The 21,632-nt window shown below is 40.1% G+C and overlaps 1 protein-coding gene across 1 annotated transcript in view; it reads right to left on the reverse strand.

The window, feature by feature from the left end:
* Window positions 1-14,139: 14,139 nt before the first annotated feature.
* LOC140339947 (alpha-2-macroglobulin-like) overlaps window positions 14,140-21,632 on the reverse strand; it is a 117,084-nt gene continuing 109,591 nt past the window's right edge. Inside the window, exons 24-27 of the mRNA XM_072424873.1 lie at window positions 17,883-17,951; window positions 16,591-16,693; window positions 15,262-15,303; window positions 14,140-14,342 (exon numbers count right to left, since the gene is read on the reverse strand). Of these exons, the coding sequence (XP_072280974.1) occupies window positions 14,317-14,342; window positions 15,262-15,303; window positions 16,591-16,693; window positions 17,883-17,951 (240 nt within the window). The 3' untranslated portion in view covers window positions 14,140-14,316. The remainder of the gene's footprint in view (window positions 14,343-15,261; window positions 15,304-16,590; window positions 16,694-17,882; window positions 17,952-21,632) is intronic.

The raw sequence follows: 21,632 nt of genomic DNA on the forward strand, positions 1-21,632 counted from the left end.
TGAAAAACTAATAAAGCCACAATAATAACATTTATTCCTTCAATATTTAATATCTGGGCAATATAACCCTATAACAAAATGGAGGCCTGGTGGGAAATGGGATGTTTCAGGCCAATAAGTTCAATTTTTAACAATTAACCACCTGGGCGTTACCCTGAGGTCTAGATTTCTGTTCCAAAAGCGTTAGAGTTCCCACGGTCCAGGAATCCCACAATGACATTATGATTCATAATGTCATTGTCGAAAAACCTGTAAAAAATAAAAAAAACAAGTTTAAAATAAAAAACAGATACGAAATAAATAATTTAAGAAAAAAAAACAAACATTTTTTTTTCCTCCCGAATTTTTGCTGTCGAATGCAGCAAAATTCGGTTCGGGTCTACCCGAATTCAAACAGCCATATTCGGGTCGAATATAGGGACAACCCGAATTCGAACATCAACACTAGTCTTGACATCTGCACTCATGTTGATTTGCTGCCACACAATTCTGTTCATTTGTAGTAGTGTTATAAGTTTGTTCTCATTCTGCTGTGTTGCCTGATCTTAGCTCTATTGTTTTGAAATACACTTCCAGTGACTGTAAAAACTGGTTGTCAATTAGCTGTCCAACTGAGTAGCATACTCAGTCTAACACACCTGATGGTGATTGAAGGAGTTCCAGGTTACCAAGCACAACATCAAACCCCGATGATTGCCAAGTTCATAAGCAGGGTCACGCACTCTTAGAAAGGAACTGATCCAGCAGCAATCTACCTAGTAATCTGCTTTTAAATACCACCCGGGGTCCCAGGCCAGGCCGCTGCTCGCATCAGCAGTTAGATGCAAAGCATAATGCAGGACTTCTGCATTGTGCATCACATCTAACTGCTGATGCGAGCAGCAATAGTAAATTCTGGGGGTGGTGCCAGTGGGAAATCACCTGATGTAATCTGCTTTTAAATGGTTATTACAGTAAAAAAAAAACCACACAACATATGATAAAAATAAAAGTACACATTTTAGTGCACCAAACATCATTGCCCAGTGCCCTGATTTACATTTTGCCCACTATTATCCCTGACCTTTTTTGATAAATTTGTTTTTTTTTGATAAATTACATTCTTGTGGTCTATTATTTCATTATTTTCTATAATAACAATATAAATAAAATTTGTATGCAAAAAAAAAATTAGGATCACTTTTTGAATAAAAAAACTGACAGAATTAGAATGCTGGGGGGTTAACTTAATTTTGCTCATTAATACTGGATTGTATGCATTATTTAGGTGTTTACACAAAACAAATAGTACTAGTATATACATCTTCCAGGGACAAATTCACTTTGTGCCAAATATATTTTCTTATTTTTTTGCAGCCTTTCAGGGTGTTTTTGCAGGTTTGAATGCCATTTTAGACCTTGGCCCACTATATATTTACTTACTCACCACAGCTTGGTAGCGGAAGCACATAAAGGTGGATTTCTCCTTTAAACCAGAAGCAGCGTCCTCAATGAATGTTGCTTAGAGCCAAGCCCATGACATCAGAAATATTGGGAAGAAATAGGCAATCTTTTAAATTTAAATTTAAAGCATGGTAAGTATTATCCCCAAAGAAACCCTCTTTGCCTATATCTTCCTATATATTCTCTTTTCTACATATATGTAAATACATCTAAAGCATACATACATATATGCATGTATTTATATAAATGAGTGCCACATGAAGCAAAACAAACAATATACACAAAATTAAAAACTTACCCGAATGAGGATCCTTCTCTGCAAAAGTGGACGGCGCGTTTTTCAACTGATGGAACACAGTTCACGCGCACATGCTTTGGTCTGCTTCGGTGCACAACTTTGCGCAGTACGCTCCTAAGGTTTGGAGAAACTATGTGCATCAAACAACAGTTTTAATAAGGCAATTATTTAGCCTTTCAACAATTCGGAGAAAGGAACTTCTTCAAAAAATCAAAATTGACTTAAATTGTAGGTCTGTTCGATCACCCAAGATTAAATGTTCCTGGGAGAATGTAAAGGAGATCATGACATAGGTAGCTTGGAGGCTTACCCTTACAACCCCCCTCCCCCCTTTTCCCCCACTGTAATGATCACAGAGACCCACACATTTATTAAGCACAACTTAACCAGTCTTCTATTCAATAATTTAACATCCATAACATAAATTAACATATTTTTAACATAATTTAACCAGAATTGTAACTTGTTCAACAAACCCCTTCCAACCTGTAAGTCCTTCCACCCTACCCGTCCCTGGTTGCAGGTCCTCTAATGCCTTATACCCCGCCATCTTTCCAGAGGGGCTACCACTCCTTCTGTTCCTGCTCCCAGCCGCACTATACCGACTCGGGAACATCCTCCTTGCCGTGCGTAGCCCCTCCCCATTTTTCTTTGGAATTCCTCCCCCAACTTCTTGTGTTAATCTGAGAGTCCCCACACCTGAGATGGGTTCTCCCACTTCCAAATCATCCTGGTATCTCCTACCATCCCCGAGAACCTCAACCGCCATAAGGTGCCAGAGTGACCACTCTGCCCTGCATACCCGCCCCCCCACACCCACAAAGCCTGATGTACACCTTTCTGTATTCCCAGGGCCCAAAATCAGTGCCCACTGCATTCAGGTAGACCCCGTCCCCCCGAAGAAACTGCCAAGTGTCTTCCTCCAGCTCATGGTGCCTAAAAACCAATCCTCCTTTCCTTGGCCAACTTCCCGATTAACCTTTTTTATGGCCTTATTTACCCGATCCACAGATCTAACCAGCCTCCAGCAAGTACAGGCCACCATATCAGACCATATTATCAGACATTTTCCCCAGAAACTACCCAATGGCTAAACCAAATAAGGCCTCACATACAAACAATATCGGCAAGACTCCCACCTACCTATGCCTTTTATCATCTGTTCATCCAACCCCCATTTGGCTGGTTCTGTGGCTGCCACAATCCTAAATGAGTGAGACACAAAGTCCTTAGGATCGAGCCCCAATTTTCCAAAACACCTTCCAAATACTGTCACAAATTGATATCTTGACAACAGTAACCCCGCCTCATGCACCAAAAAAGGCCCCCCATGGCTTGACGCACCCAACAAAAATCTTGCACTGCTGTTACTGGACAGCTCTTGGAACCCCGAATCGCCCCAATAGTGAAGCCAAACTCTTTCCCTCCCTGATCGACTTTTGACCTCGTAATCCAGATTGAAAGGCTACCATCTGTTGTCACCACCACATCTTCCCACATGCCCCCCATGTAGTCTTAGAAAGACCCACCAACTCACCCACCCTGAAAGCTCCAAAAAAGCCAAAAGAGAACACTGCCATAAATAATAACACCTCATACTGGCTAACACAAATCCCCCTCAGGCTCTCCAGCATCTCCAACAATAGTTGAAATGTTACTGGTCACCACCGATCCCGCTAACCCGCTCCCTTCCTGTAACCCTTCAGCACTTTCCTAACCAGTAAATTCTTAGTGAAATCAGGGAAACCCACCACTTTAAGGTTGATTAATACCTGAAATCGATATTTCTCCAATAAAACAACAACATACCCAAAAGAGGATCACATCAGCAAACTCCAGTTCCTGTCCATCCAACCTCAATTGCATGCAAAGGTCCAACCATTCCTGCTATACCCCACCATATGAAGACCATGTCCCCGCGGTGACAGACCACTGTATCAAGTCTCCGAGGATTCCAGTGGAATTTTCCATTATCCCTCTGGACAAGGATGTGCATGCTGATCCGCCTCTGACTCCAACAATTGGAACGTGTCTTATTGAAAAGGAAACAGAGAATCAGCAAGCTTGTTGGACACCCCTGAAATATGCACCACACTAATAAAGATGCTTCACATCATGCACTGCAACACTAACTTCCTCATCAACCGAATAACAGAAGGGGAGGAGGCTGAAAACCTAGTAATGACCTAAACTACACCTAAGTTGTCACAGTGAAAGCGAACTCTCTTGTTGGCTAGCCTATGACCCCAAAGTTCCAGGGCCAACACTTTAGGAAACAGTTCCAACCGTGCCAGATTGGAAAGCAAACCCGCGTCCACCCACTCCAGAGACCATGGGCTCGCACTCCAGGCCCCATAACCAGCAGATCCTGCCGCATCTGTAAAAAGCTCCTTGTCAATGCTCGTAACTGCCCCTCCCTGCCATACTGACCTTCTGTTGAACTTTTCCAAAAATGCTTTCCAAATCTTTAAATCCTCTCTCAAATCTCTCCCCAACTGCACATAATGCACTGGTGAGTGCACCCCCATCATCGCCCCAGCCAATCTTCTTGAGAATATCCTCCCCATCGGAATTATAGGACATGCAAAGTTGAGCTTCCCCAAGAGTGACTGCAATTGCTTCGGCTGCATCTTTTTGCGGTCACATGACCTAGCAATCACCATCACTAGGTCAGTCAACTTATCTGCCAGCAAACTACATTCCATTCGACGGTGTCAATCTGTATCCCCAGAAAGGACAGGAAAAGTGTGGGTCCCACAGTCTTGTCCTTTGCCAGTGGAATTTTAAAGTAATCCGCAATGTACTGCATAATCCTTAACAACACCCCACAGACCCTTGACTGTGGTGGGCCGATGCAGAGGAAGGCATCCAGATAGTGAATGACTGAGTTCACCCCTGCCAGATCCCGCACAACCCACTCCACAAAAGTACTAAAGGTCTCAAACAATGAGCAGGAGATAGCGCAACCCATGGGCAGGCACCGGTCAACAAAGCAAGCTCCTTCCCAACGCATGCCCAACAAACGCATGCTGTCCGGGTGAACCGGCAGCAGGCGAAACGTCGATTCAATGTCCGCTTTTGCCAACAGAGAACCCTGCCCATAACGGTGCACGCATCTCGCCACGCAATCAAAAGAGGTGTATTGGACTGAACACAAATCAGGATAAATGGCCTCATTCACCAACCCTCCAGGTGGGTACGGGAGATAGTGAATGGGGCGAAATTTATTAGGTTCCTTCTTAGGAACCAGTCCCAAAGGTGACACCCCCATGTCTTTCAGGGGCGGGGTCTGATACGGCCCCCCCCAACCTACCTAGTTCAATTTCCTTTTTACTTACCTCTCACAATCTCAGGATTCTCTTGAGCAGATCACAGATTCCTAGCCTCCGGTGGAACCTGCACTAATGAGCATGGGATCCTGAAACCCTCTCGCAGACCTGTTTCCAAAAGCCCACCCTATCAAGATACCTATTTTAGATACCTATTTGTCACCAATGCAAGCCCTTGCCTGGCGGAATCACCCAAATGTGCTGTGAGATCCCAAAACAGAAGAAGAACTCTTGCCTGAAACAGCACGTTGATCCAAACTTGCACACTCCCTCATTGAATAGCCATCATAAGCCCTGCCTTCTAACGGCCGGCAAACTCGGGGTAAGTGGTCTACCAGCCCCCCAAAGGAAAGGGCTGAGCCATGGCCCGACCAGGATTCATCAGCTTAATCCACAAGCTGATGTCCTTGTGGTCCCATAGCATGGAAGGGTGCTATGCCTTGTGCTGACGACATTGTTTGTCGTAGCGCAGCCAAGCCACAAACCCCATAATCCCTGTAAACTTCCCCAGTGGCATCCAAGTAGCAGAACAATGTTCAGGTGACTTTTCACTCATCATACTTGCCAAGCTTGCATAGCCCTGCAACCAATTGTAAAATGTGCGAGGAATAGCACGCATGGCACACTGCTCCTCCTCCCCCTTTTTTCTTTCACCCAACCTAATTCTATCCAAATGAAACCTCTCTAGAGGAATTATTGAAAAAAAGTCCACAAATTTCTCTTGCCATATGTGTTCCTTGACCTCTTTCTTCAGGTGGGCCCCCAGGGGCCCCTCAAAGCTTACATGAACTTCTCATTTTGCCGTATTCGCCAAACTCACCTGGTCCTGCTGCCCCTTCTTGTTCCCTGCTCGGCCCCGGTGTTGACAATCAAATTTTCTGACCTGTCTAATGGCACCAACTACCCCCTTGAAGAGATCAGGACCCTGGCTGTTACTGGCCATGCCTGTCTGTGCTGGCAAATCATTTCTGCTCTCCCCCTCCCCTAGGTAAAGCTCCACTGCCATGCGGTGCCCATGCAGAACTCTGTGACCCCTGAGGCCCTTTTACTGACCCCCCCAGCCCCTGCACTGCACTCCCCTCCCCACTGTCACCCCCACAGCCCTCCAACTGCCTGCCACAACACATATCCCCCCCCCCCCAACCCTGAAGCCCTTCCACCAGTGTCATGGGAAAAATAAAGGTGCTTACCAGCTCTGCCAGAACCGCTTTGCCCTGGAGACGTGGATCTAGAAATCCCTGCAGATCCTTCAATGTCATCCTCTTGCTGAGCAGCAGCTGCTGGAGGAATATGTGCTTCATTCTCACAGTCTTCCCTCATGGAAAGCAGCTCCCCCTTCTCTTTTGAGTCCTGGGGTGCAGGAGCCTCTGGGATTGCCCTTTCCATCTCCATGGTGACGTCAGCAAGACTTGTTCCAGATCCCACAAGACCATGCCCCCAAGAACGAGAATTGCCGGACGCCATCTTGCTTACCAGCAACCCTGCAGCAGACACTGAAGAACGCAATCTGAGACTCCCTGAAGGGCCAGCCGCACCAGGAGACAGGTTGGCAGCCACTGCAGATCCCTTCCTACACTGGACCATGCTGGCAGGAGGTAAGGACCTTCTAACCTTCTTGTCCAATCTAACTTGTCCCCTCCTTCCCTCCTTGACCTCATCCCCTTCCTTGGCTGCCCCCTCTCCCCCTTTCATGTAGCCCTTTCGCCTATGCTCCCTTTGGTCACTCCTGCTCAAGGTCTTACTAAAAAACAAACCCCCCAAAAAACAATCCACAACATTTTGAAAACAACTTTATTCAAATAAACAATATAATAATATTTTGTTAAAACGTCACATTAAAATATAGAGACCACAAAGACACCACTAAATTTACATGAAAAAAGAACACCAATCACATTTAAAGCCAAAATAGGTACAAAATAAAGAAATATTGCATTTAAAAAATACTTACCAAACCAATATGCAATTTGGACCTGTCAAGGGTGGAAAAATGGGTTAGAAGACATATTATTGCAATTAAACAATATGGCCACAAACACAATAACATAGCATTAACATTGACTTCCTAATTGCAAAATGGACATTGAAACATTCAAAGTTTAAAAACAAAAGCAGCTATTGTTCAGTTAACCCTTTCCAAACCTGAAAATGTTAGGTCATTTAAAAATATGCCTATTTCTTAGCTAATATATATGTTTGAAACATTTGAACACCCCAAACATTTTATTTAGGGCTAAGTTAAAGATGTGTGCCATTTGAAAAAATAATTTTTTAGGGGAACAGTGACTTTTAATCCAAGCTCGCCAGTGTTGAGCTGCCAGAGATGAGGTTTTTGGCGTCAGATTTCGGATCGCGTTTATGCACGTGTGAGCTGGGCGCCCCCATGTAGCAGCAGAGCATGTTTGGTCCCAGAGGACCAAACACAAGAGCATCAACGTGTAAAATAATGAATCAATCTATTTTATAATAATAATGTGGGTCTATACATTATCATTTTATTAAGTCTAGGGAAGAAGAATCCAAGATGGGATATCTCGGTAAGGTATGGTATAATTTCAAAATCATTTATATGTGCTTTATAATGATGTGAATACATGATAGTTACATGGTAATAAAACATGATATATGATGTTACATAGTAATCAAATGGGATACATATATAGCAATCACAATGTTAGTTGTCCTAATGAAATGTCCATCTTTGATGAGCTGCCGAATCTGTGGACCATCAAACACACAGGCCTTTAATTTTTCAGATGACAGGCTAGCAAATGCCAAAATGAGGGACTTGAAACAGTCTCCTTCAGTTGGCAAAGGTTTAACAAACTGCTTTATCAGACCTAGTTTCATGTGCAGAGGCACGAATATATAATTCTTTCTATCAAGAGTGGGTCATGTAGAATGTTTCGATCACCTGGTATTAGGGCAGATCTTGGAGGCCAATTCCTTTCCACCCAATGCCTCTCACGAGCTCTGCTGTCCCACATGCACAGATAACAGGGATACTTGGTGTATCCGCATTGCTGACCAAGAAGGAAGCATACCATTTTAAGGACAACACAGATGACCCAATTGTGTTGGTGATGTTGCAACAACTCAATGACTCTCTTTATTTCTGCATATTCGTTACACAGTGAAACTGAATGGCCATTTAGGTCTGACCCAAATATATTGCCACTGTAAAGGAGGACACACTTTAAGCTCCGCTTTGAGCAATCGATGAATAGTTGCCATTCAGTTGAGTTGATATCCAAATTCCTCCATTACACCAGGTATGTTATGGCAATACACAAAACCACCGTCAGTTCTAAAGTACTTCAAAAATGCAATTTCTCTGGTTTAATGGAGGAATTGGGAATGATACCTTTGTTCCGTAAATTTATCCCACACAATCACAATGATGAAAGGAGTTCTGAAGCCTTCTTCGATAGTACCAAATCACATGCCAAATCACTCAATTCATGCTGATCAAATCCCTTACGAACAGAGTTCTCTTCAGTTTCAAACTCATTGTTGTCACTTAGTTCATCACCATAAACATGTTCTTCAAGAGAGGGTAGTATAATAAAAACCAGCACTGGGATTTCATCTGAATGAGCCACTGGGTGTATAGCTGGTGAACTGTGTTTCATCAGTTGAATAACACACTGGCTACTTTTGCAGAGAAGGATCCTCATTCGGGTAAGATGTTGGTTTTGTGTATATTGTTTGTTTTGCTTTATATATGTATGTATGCATTTAGATGTGTACATATACATAGAAAAGCACAATTATAGGAAAAAATAGGCAAAGAGGGTTTTTGGCATATTGCTTAACATGCTTGAAATTGAAAACAGTGCCTACTTCTTCCTATGATTTCTACTGTCATGGGGTTGGCCATTGATGGCTGATATTGCTTCTGGTTTGTGCTTCCACTACCAAGCTGAGGTGAGTAAGTAAATAAATAGTGGGCCAAGGTGTAAAATGGCATGCAAACTTGCATAAACCCCCTGAAAGGCTGGAAAAGCAAGAAAATATGTTTGGCCTAAAGTGGATTTGTCCCTGGAAGTTTGAGATACTAGTAATATTTGTTTTGTGTAAACACCTAAATATTGCAAAAATCCAGTATATAATTAGCAGAATTAAGTTAAGCAACAACAGAACATCTGTTCATTTCTAAGAGTGCCTGACCCTGCTTGTGAGCTTGGCAATTAATGTAGTTTGATGTTGTGCTTGGAACCTGGACCTCCTTCCATCACCATCAGGTGCGTTAGAATGAGTATGTAACTCAGCTAGACAGCTAATTCACAACCAGTTTGGACAGCAAGTGGAGATGTGTTTTTATACAATAGGGCTAACATCAGGCAGCACAGCACAATGACAACAAACCTATAACACTACTACAAATGAATAGAGGAGTTGTGCAGAACAGTGGCAGCAAATCAACATGAGTGCAGTATGTTAAAGGAAAACCACAGTTTATTAAGCAAATGTTGGACTATTTAAAAAAAAACTAAAACAAAGAAATAAAAACCATGACAATTTATTCATAAAAGGAATATGTACATAAAACATTCAATTACCAATATGTAACAATGTGACTTTGAGAATGGGACAAAGGTAATGGGGGGGGGAGCAGTTTGTAGTGGAAACCATGCATACATTTGTACTAATTATTTATGAAAAAAATTACAAAACATTGCTGAAGAATTGCTAAACAACAGAAACCGTAATTAGAAACCAGGCACATAAACATTGCAGCAACAGATAAAGATAACAATAATGAGGATTACAAAAAGGCACATCAATGCATACCATCCAAGCAAATTTACTTGATTAATCCCCCCCTACACGAACCAGTCCAGTTAAAATAGTACAAATAAGTCCAGTTCCAGCGCCTCATGGGAGAGCCACGGATCTAAGAGGCTCCCGTTCACCCAGGGGAATTTCTTGCATCTGTTCCATCACAGCACACTGCCAAACTCGTGATATGCCTCCTCACGCATAGGTTCTTGATCCGGATGGAAACATTTCTGGATAAATCATTTAGGGAGGATGCTTTTACACTGAGGCTGCAGCGTGACAGTAATTGCACTCATAAATCCAAGATGGCCAACAACTTTCATCAGTCACAGACGGAGACATCACTATCCCCTCCCATGGGAGTACAAAATGCAGCTAGACCCGCTTCTGACCCAGCACTTATAGCAGATGCAGTGACAGTCCTGCTTAAGCCCACACTGCAGGAAGCCATAGATACTGCAGTCGGAAAAGGCATTCAATCTCTGAGACAGGAACTCAGAGATCATGTCCGCAGGCTGGAAGCTGTGGAGGAAAGAATCTCTTCCACGGAGGATGATGCAATTCAAACTTCTACCAGGCTAATGTCATTAGAAAACAGGGTTGGCAGTTTAATGGAGAAGTTAGATGACATGGAAAACAGGTCACGCAGGAATTATCTGCAGATTTTTAAGAATCTTGGCAGCAGTAAAACCAGGCAACGTCATGGAGCTTTGTGCTACTACACTCCCAGATCTTTTGGGCCTACAACGAGTTTGCAAGGTGGAACGGGAACACTGCCTGGAAAAGAAGGTAATGCGCCCAGTCCACTAAAAGTAAAATATCTAGATTACATGGACAAAAATGCGATTCTTCAAGCATTTCATGCCAACAGGAATATCTCTTTGGAGGGTTCGTCCTTGCATATTTTTGCAGACTACTAGGCAGAGTTTCAATCCCTGTGCTCTTAACTGTATCAACGAAGGGTCAGGTTCACTCTGGTTTTCCCGGCTACGCTTCACCTGCATGATAAGGAAGGTGTACATCACTCCTTTACTTCTGCTCAAGGTGCGAAAGATTTTGGGAATAATCATCTGAACGCCCCACAGAGAGAAATCACTCCTGGTGGACTCTGTTCTGGTATTCTGCCCTAGTTTGTTTCAGTAGAGTATGGGGTCTCAATTGGTTACTGGGAGAACCTCACAGGAATTATCTGAAGCCCTCCACTTTCTATACACATAGTATCCTGGAATATTATTTGGACTAAGGTCTCCTAACAAGCGAATGGTGGTTCTCCGGCACTTAAAACCCCTGAGAGCTGACATTGCACTGCTCCAAGAGACGCATCTGGGATGGGAAGATTTTGGGATCCCCGGCTATGGGGAGAAAGGCTGGAGTTCTGATATTGCCACACAGGAACCTAAAAGGGAACGTGACGGTGGTACACAGTGACGAGGAGGGTAGATTTGTGAAACTTCATCTCACCATGGGTGACACTGGATACACTATTGTCAGTGATGTGTACACCCAGAACTCCTCCAGAAACTCCTTTTTTGTGCACACTGGGCAGTGGGTGGCAAAGGAATCCTCTCCAAACCTAATTGTAGACGGAGATTTTAATTCTGCCATGTGTGAATCAGAGAATAGAATGGGTACCCACCACCTAGATGACCTGCCTACAAGGGATGCCACTGTGAAGAGTCCCTTGAGGGTTTTTGTTGAGACAGGTGTACAATGTCTGGCATCACTGGTATCCGCTGGAAAGGTGGTTCACCATTATATCACAAGCTCATCTCTCACAATCCTGAATCGACTACAAAACTAAAACTGGCAAGGCTCGAGTACGTCTCCAGTAATTTGATACATAGAAATGACCCAGTCTTGTTTTGGGAGGTGGCCAAAGCCTATCTTAGAGGCAGAATTATTGAATATGTGTCGACCCAGAAAAAACTGACGAAACTTACCTGAGTACTTACATAGACGAGTACTTACATACAACAGACTATACAATTATTAACAAGCAAGCATAAATATCAACAGTACCCAATAACACACCATCCAAGTAAGACTAAATCTACTCCAACCTTGTAGCATTCACTGTCCATTAGTATTTCCAATGTTCTTAAATATTTCCAATCATTTATCACAGAGCTTACTTAGTTCGCTAATCCTTGTCACCATTGATTTGACATTTGATGTGACTCCAGTTTCTGATCTTCTTTTGATTGCACTGATTTTTGGGTCGATATACCAAGTAAGTTACTGCTTTTTAATGAAATATATGTCTTTGTGATTCATCTTTCGCTCTACATCACCTAAAACCATACATAATGAATTTTAGGGTCTCACCTAAAATAACCATACATACATAATGTATGAATTTTAGGGTCTCACTATCCCCTGAAGAAGTCCATGAGGGCGAAAGGCGTCGGATGGACTGTAATTATAATGGTGTACAAGTTGACCCACTAAACTTAAAATCAAAATCATTAATGGAAAATCTACCCTAAATACTATTGTCAGGATAATTTTGTTTAAAATTGTCAGAATCACATCTTTTTCTTTATAAGTATGTGTACCTTTGTAAGTTTGTTTTATCTTATTAAGCGAAATAAAGGATTTTACTAGTTTTTACAAAAAACATGGTTGCCATAAAGAGCCGCTACACTTATTTCCTTCTTTGTTAATTTATACCTGCCAGGCTCTGCAATTACTTCAGTAACATATAAGTCTATCACTAAGGATTGTTTATTTCTATATAGCTATATAGCTCTGACATATACCACGGTGCTGTACAGAGATCACTTAGCTAGTCCCATCATTATCTGTAAAGAGGAGCTGACGCTCTAATGTCTCCCCACAGTCACACACTAATATTATACATGTATATAGCTCTGACATATACCACAGTGCTGCACATAGATCACTGAGCCAGTCCTATCAGTCTCTGTACAGGGGAGCTGACACTCTAATGTCCCCCCACAGTCACACACTAATATTATACATGTATATAGCTCTGACATATACCACAGTGCTGTACAGAGATCAATGAGCCAGTCCCATCACTCTCTATACAGAGAAGCTGACACTCTAATGTCCTCCCACAGTCACACACTATTATTATACATTTAAATAGCTATGACATATACCATAGTGCTGTACAGAGATCACTGAGCAAGTCCTATAAGTCTCTGTATTGAGGGGCTGACACTCTAATGTCCCCCCCCCACAGTCACACACTAATATTATACATGTATATAGCTCTGACATATAGCACAGTGCTGTACAAAGATTACAGGTGCACTCACATGTGTCTCAGTCATTTGTAAAACAAGTTTGGGTGAAATGTCTCCAAGTGTTATCGAGTGATGGTGAACATAAATACGTACATACATCCGATTTTATATATAGATTAGATTAGGCAGTCCTTTAAGGGTAAATTTTCACATTGGGACACTTGTGGAATTGACAAATGTCTAAAAGAATATTGTCCTTCACTTGCCCAATTGTGGCTAAAACAAACAAAAAATAAAACAAGAACATTTTCCTTCACCTCTTTTTTGTTATTCTATTTTAAAATAAAATTATGAATTTGATTCTAAAAAATGAGCACTAGGGGAATAAAAATCCAGAGCATTTGCATTTGTTATAGTATATTTTCAAATGACCCAAATAGCTCTATATTATCTCATATGTATTACATTATTCAGTGTAGAATAGTTCCACAGTTGTATGTGCATGTTATCTGCATGGATGTGCATGTCTGTAAAGACAACTCTTTAAAATGAACAGTCTTAAACCGATAAAAAAAATAAATTCACCAGAATGGGGTGTGTTTACTATTTGTTCCCCCATCAATTGGGCTGTATTTTACTCACAGAAAACACACATATCTTTTCATTTATGATGATAAATACAGTTAATATTATTGTCTTATGTATGCCTGTTTAGACTTTTGACTCGTTAAAGTGAGTTTTTTTTTTTTTTCATTTGTGTTTCCTTCTCTATTGGTTTAGGTATTAGGGATGTGACCAGTTATTTGTCCATTGGATGTTTCCTCTGATTTTTCATATACAATATTCATAATTAATATTCATAATATTTGGTATTATTCATAAATACCATTTTTTTATGCATGTCCCATTGTTGTTGTCAGAGTGAGTAAATTGTTTGCATAAAAGCTCCAAATCTTTGGTTTTAGTGGGAGCAAAATTAACCCAACTCTGAATTATTTTCTCAGTTTTTGGTAGATTTACTCTGAAAGAATGACTGTATATAATGTAGCACTAAGTCGTAAAAAAGTCACACCCATTTTACTTATTTTTAGATGACATATTTTTATTAGAAGAATACAAAGATGTTTGTGAACGTTGAAAATTTCATATTGTGTTTGATAGATTGTGAGAAAATAACAATTGTGTAGTTTAATTGTGATCTGTTCCTCTGTGCTTGACTGCAGGTTTTGCTCCATTCTGAGTCCTCATTCCTCTATCTTGTATTGCCAACATTCTCATCTAGCAATAAAGCAAACTCATAATAAAGAAATTACTAGTGCTACATATAAAAATTGGCACACTGTGCTGAAGCGATACTGATATATATATATATAGTTTTTATCTAGTCTCTTACAGCTACAATAAACCTATCATTACAATTATAGACTGGTCATTTCTTTATTTACGCAGTGAGGGAAAGAAGTATTTGATCCCCTGTTGATTTTGTATGTTTGCCCTCAAGAAATTACCATCTATAACTGTAATGGTAGGTTTATTGAAGTTTTGAGAGACAGAATAACAACAAAAGAACCCTCAAAAACCCAGTGCTCAAAAGTCAAAGCTTGATGTGCATTATAAGGCAATAGAAGCAATCAATCAGATTCCAAACTATCCACCATGGCCAAGACCAAAGAGCTGTCTAAGGATGTCAGGGACAAGATTGTACACCTACACAAGGCTGGACTGGGCTAAAAGACTATTTCAAGCAGCTTGGTGAGAAGGTGACAACAGTGGAGCGATAATTCGCAAATGGAAGAAACACAAAATACCTCTCAATTTCCCTCAGCCTGGGGCTCTATGCAAAATCTCACCTCGTGGTGTTTTTCTGCAAACGGGACAGGACACCTTCACCGCATCGAAGGGACAATTGACGGGCCATGTACTGTCAAATCTTGGGTGAGCACCTCCTTACCTCAGCCAGGGCATTGAAAATGGGTCGTGGATAGGTATTCCAGCATGACAATGACCCAAAACACACAGCCAAGGCAACAAAGGAGTGGCTCAAGAAGAAAGGAGTGGCTCAAGAAGAAGCACATGAATGTCTAAATTTGCAAAGGGTATTGTAAGACCCAATCAGCCCTGTTTGTACAACATAACATTTTTATTTACAATGATTTCATTTACACATAAATGAAACTCTAGAAAAGGGCAAACTTACCAGTAATACATGGATTATTATATTCTACAGCTGCACGATCATCTGCAAGATAATTTCAGTATTATCAGTTTCAGTGTGGATTAATTATTTTTATTATTAATAACAAACTGTATTAATATAGCACCAACATATTATGCAGTGCTGTTCATTAAATAGGGGTTGATAATGACAGATGCAAACAATGACACAGCAGGGGAGGACCCTGCCCAAAATGATTTGACTACAAAGCTGTAATTTATTTATAATCACTGTGACATATCATTTGTTTTGATGGGAGCACAGATTTAAATACTTTTACACCAGGTGTGGACAAAAGTAAGTGCAACGTGTGCAGGACATGGGCCCCAGGACCTCCCTTAGCCATCATGGGCCCCCAAAGTCAGGGGTGGTGTTGTAATTGAGCCTCTTCCTGAAATGATGATACCCAAAGGGCATGTACAATTACATTAATAACAGAACAGTGTGATAGCTGTGTCTTTAAAGGCTGCTTGTCATATTCTAATAATTCATGTTCAAACCTTCGTATCTTCTAAACAGTTGGTCATAACAACTTGCAATTTTCATGGTACACAGGATACGCTTATAACTATTAGTACCCACCACAAGAACAAAATAGGGATAATCATGATAAATAATATAATGTAAGTTTCATTGTGTTATTGTTGACATATTAGTATTTAAATCATACCTCAACTCAGTAATTTCATTCTGGGTTTTTTTTTGCTGTTTTTTTTTAATAACAAAAAGGGTGCAGCACCACCCCCAAATCTTGATTGCTTAGGCGAATGAATGGGATCACAAAGCCTCCTGTGATACCTACATCAGGCATCTTGGGTGCTCAATCTGCACAGAAGGAGCTTTTTGGTGGGGGAAAAAATGCTGATCTCTCGCATGCGCAGTAGTAACCTTTAATGAAGTATGTATTGTTTGTTTTGGGGGTTTTACACAAGTTTTGAAAAAGACAAATTATCTGTGCAGAATATAAGAGAGCAATACAAAAACAACTTTTTTTAGGATTTAAATATTCCTAAATAAAAATGCCTTATTTGAAGAAAGTGAGTTGTTACAGTGGGGGTAAATAACCTGTGAACATAGCAAAGTGAATTATCATCAGCAAGTGACTTCTATTCAATTTGATTCATCGATCTAATCACCTGCAAACATCAATCAAGTTTTTCTACATTTTCTTGCACATAATTGATTGTTCTTTGTATAGAGAATTTTATCAGCATTTACTAAACTAGGTGAGAAATCCTTTGCAGAATAATAATTCATTTTGTTAAGTGAACAGTCTATGTAAATGTTGTATTCACAAATGAAGGGCATTACCTGTTTCATAGTAGTCGTACAATTCTATTGCAGCTGGTTTCAGGTCTTTGACCTCAATTTCTCGTTCTACCATGAAAGATAGACTTTTTTTCTGGTTGTCCAACTAAACAGGTAGAGAGAATCATATGATGAGTAAAGGAAAAGCCTAAACTAGTGATTGTGGTGGCAATAGTGTCAAATCTGACCTACCACTAGGTCCACTTACACTCTACAAGCTCTTCCTCTACTAATTACCTGCTCTATGTAGGTGAAAGAAAAAGTCTATTAACTTTACCCCCCATCTTTTACCACAGCACTTAAGCTGCGTACACACTTCCAATTTTTATCGTTGGTAGACGAACAATCCTGCACGATATCTGCGAACGATCGTATGGCACCGATCCTGTACCTACAGATAACGACACGATCGTTCAAAGATATTGTACACACGATAGATGCGATCGTTTGAACGATACAGGAAGTGACGTGCACCACAGGAAGTGAGCGAACGTTCGTTCACCGCGCATGCTCAGACCATGGACGATCACTGAACGACCGTACACACGATAGATGGTCAACGATCGTCGTCCAATCCGATCCGCCGGTCCGGTCGTTCATTTCCAACGACTATCCTCGTTCGTCGGCATCGTTGGTTACTTTTTTTACGAACGATTTTTGGCCAATCGGTCGTTCGTCGTTCGTTCGTCGTTCATTTCCAACGATAAAAATTGGAAGTGTGTACGCAGCTTAAGTTTGATGTCAATTCCCGTCTGGAATGCACAGCTGCCAAAATCTTTTGCAAAGAACTGGAATGTCTTTGTGCAAGGTATTTCCTGCCCTGGATTCAACAGTAATTTTCCTTTGACAGTGACATCTCACTAAGAGATGCAGTAGAGGGTGGTAAATTAGGTTACTGTTTACCTGCCAAAAGTAGATGATTTGGCAAAAGGGATTTAAAGTGTATCAGCTTATATTTCATATTAGGGGAAGGTGTGCTTTAATACAGTGTGTGCATATATATTTTTTTTTATTATTTTTTTTATGATATGTACTGTATAGAGGTTTGCATATTTGTATAGCTCCATGTATACAAAGCTTTTTCATATTTAAATTAATATGCAGTGTCCTTATATATAAATATATATTTATTATATACAGCACACACCTGGTATTACATACACCTGGTCAGAAAGAAGTCAGCTGGTATAATGGTATAATGTACCTGGTATTTAATTATGAATTATCTTAGAAGAGATTACAATGAGTACATTTTTGGTTTGAAGCTCGTTCATGTAATGATATTTACATCTTACCTGGTCGAAGTACAAGGTCACCTTGTCTACCCTGATGTCACTTCTCTTTATTACTTTGTCTTTTTCCAGCTGCAGAATAAAAGTATTACATTTTAGAGAGTTTGACATTTGTCTCAATAGCATGTTTCTATTTAATTAAAAACCAACCTATATGATGTAAGAACCTGCATGACTGGATAAATATTAAATGAGTTGTTTAGATGTGTCCTCATATTACATATCTATGTTACATCTCAAAAAGATTGTTCAGAGAATGGGTCTGATTTATTAAAGCTTTTCAAGATTGGACCATTATGAGAATATCTGGGTGATCTAGCAAACCTGGATTGTGATATGTGCTCTCTCAGAATTCTCTAAAATATTCTCTGGAACCTTCAGAGTGAACTCCTCAGTCTTTGAATTGTCTGTCATAAAATTATATTCGATAAACGATCAATATTACCCATATATACTAGGGGTTACAAGATATTCGAAAACTATCAATATTACCTATATATAATAGGGGTTTGGAAGATTTCATTTACAATTTTACATCTCATGAAGCTTCTAATGGACATCTCTTCATTTAAAGTCTATTTACCTCTGCTTATGCAATATTATTGCATAAGCAATAATAGCATTATTAATGGCATTATTCTGCTAACCCTTTTGGATTTTTTAGATTTTTATGATACAGTGTGGAGATGATGGTAGATTTCCCTTTAGATATAGAACTTTAAGTGGTAATTATTCTACTGACAAACAATTACATTGAGCTGTAAATATAAATGCTATCAACACATTTAGGTGTTCAAAGCCATTATCTATTTCCTGATACCGAGGATGTACAATATTTTTCAAACTGAACCCAACACATCTTTCTTACTCGATAGTAACCAATATGAATTTATCCAATAACTTCAGTTTAGAAAAGAACAGCCACCTTCAGAATTATTGTTATGGGTAACACAAATCTTTGCAGATATTCCTTACCTTTACCCTCCTCTATGCACAACTTATAGCTAAGTGATTTATCCTGTAGGATACCTCCAGGCTGTGGAGATCATAATAAGAAACATAATATAAGAAGTATTGTATTGTTGGGTTAGTACAATTTTATTTATTATTAATAATATCTCACCAACAATAATGTTTTATCAACTTATACTAGCATATGTATACATTTCATTACGTCATTCGAATAAGGAATGAAATTCATCTTTTTACTGGCATCTTTTTTAGGTCAAATGCTGGTTAAAGTTTGATCATTGGTCAGTGCTGGTCAAATTAAAACACAGCTCTACTTCTATCCTGGAGTCTCAACCAGAACTTACTGCATGCAACATTTCATCATCCAGGCCAATAATATTGGGGAACTCCTTGGCCGAATGCAACTGACTTCTGAGCTAAGTATTTCTTTTTTTATATTTAATTCTTTGTTATTGCATTGTTTTATTTGTCTTTAATTTTCCTTGCAAGTCTCCATATCATCTGTCTTTGTACACTGCAAATTTAACTCATTAATATTAACATCAATTGGCACAAATTATATCAGTGGCACAATAGATCTGTTGTCAGTTTTTATTCTGTCTGCATATTCATTATTTTTACATTAGGAAACATTTTATGATATAGTAATTTTTCACCATACCTATGCATATTTATGCATTTACACCATATTTTATGCAAAGGGCTTGCTTTTCTGTACTACATGTCTTTGTGTGAAAAAAGGACTGCTTTGCTTTGAGATTAGATGATTACCTTGTTTTAAGTGATGCCCTTTAGGCACGTAATTTGATAAGACCTACTACACACACAGATCTGCTGCCAATGGTATGCTTGACTGGACAGTCCAAAATAATTACTGATGAGTTATCTCCTAATTGCCATTCCCAGAATACACACATATGATGTTTTGTTCCTTTGATAGTTGTGACCCAAAGAACCATGCTGGCAAAAATTGTAATCGATGGGAGTTCCAAATCAGGTACATCAAATATGTCTACTCTTAAACTTACATCAGATTCCCAAGCAATCCAAAAACTTTATCAGACAATTATGGTATTGGAAGTAGTAATCAGCCCAATGTGTACTAGGTCTTAGGTTCCTAGCCATTTCCCATAGCTGCCTGTTGCCTGTCTCCGAAGAGAGAGTTCAGTAGTGCCTTGTATTCAGCATTTTCTTTTATCAATGTGTCTACATGTGTAACTAAGGTAGTCATTATGACAGTGGGGCAATTAATATTAAGGTCATGTCTCATCATGGTGGTAGTAAAAAGGGTGTTGTTTTAGATGGCAAAGAGAAGAGGAAACCCCTGCATGATTATGCTTCATTTTCATAAGACTTGAAAACTTTGGAGTCTATTTAAAAATCAGTGAATCTGGCATTCACTGAATCCTCATGGTGGAGTTTTTTTTTTTTAATTTGGCAGCTCAACATGTATTAGTTTCATACACATTAAACACAATAACACACAATTAGCATAATATTAACATACCAAAATTATCTCAAAATTACTACACATATAAAAACTTTCTTTAACCAATTATAACTAAGTAAACCAAACCCCCCTTATTTAAACCACTGTGCTCTATTGCACTATATCCAAAAACCAACTCCACTTTTAACCACCAGCTGCAGGTCTAGGAAGGTAAAGTCCGCTCCACTGAGTGTAATTAAACTATTTGTACCACACTGGCCTCTAGCCACCCAGCACCGCCTCAGGGGCCACACCACAACACCATTAATGGGCACCCCACCACTGGGTTGTCCTTCCAAAATGAACAACAGGACTCACCCTCCTAAACCCCAACCTCCACACTTCTTATGACTAAATAAAGGGAAGACGGGTTGGAAATTCTGTCCCTCACTTCACTTAACCTTTTTACTCTCCTCACTTGTCACTTCCGACCCAGCCCCTAACTAACCCACCTTTCCCTCCTCAATTTACAATTAACACATACCACACCTGCAGGGAGCTGCCCTCCCATCCCTGTCATGCTGGCCCTGCACCTAGTCCCTTCCTGCGGGCCTCCCTATAGGAGTGGCCATTCATAGGCAGGCTGAATTTGTGAGCACGTCACCCTGCGAAATGCCAACATATGATGTTAAGCTTTCATCATTCGAATAAATGAAAAGGAAAGGCCAGGGGTACTCATTATGTTGAAGAAAGGTCTAGAAGAAGATTGGGTGAGCTAAATTGCTGCACCATTTTATGCACACTGTGAGAACCCTGCAGTGCAGCGTACACTAACCTTAGAGCAAGCCTTTTCTCTACGCTTTTTGTGTGGTGGGGGGTTAGCAAGATTTTGTTTAAATACTACATTTCTTTTAATTAACTTAGGTCAAAATAATAATAATGCTAAATAGGTAAAACATTTACAGTAAAGTAACCTAAAGCAATTATTTATGCATTCAGAAGTACAATTTAAGCGCATTTACTTGCTTAAGGAATTCTTTTTATTTTGTGAAGCAGGGTTTATTCCTAATGTTGAAAGTGGCACCTACTAAGCGCAAAAGGGTAAACACAGCAAGGAAACCCCACTGCACCCTTGTATATTGTCACTTGTAATGAGTTAGCTGAGAATTTCAGATATTCTACCATAAAATCCATAACATGTTGTAGCAGTGTTTCTCCAATGTTCCTTCACGAGTTGCTAGGGGTTCCTTGAACAATGAACAGTTTGCATATCTCAGGTCAGGATAACTGACAGCAATTCTATTTTGGGTATCTGTAAGGATCTGTATTCTTCATACTGCACAGCAATGTAA

The sequence above is a fragment of the Pyxicephalus adspersus genome, chromosome 10 (assembly GCF_032062135.1).
Source record: "Pyxicephalus adspersus chromosome 10, UCB_Pads_2.0, whole genome shotgun sequence".
Lineage (NCBI taxonomy): Eukaryota > Metazoa > Chordata > Amphibia > Anura > Pyxicephalidae > Pyxicephalus > Pyxicephalus adspersus.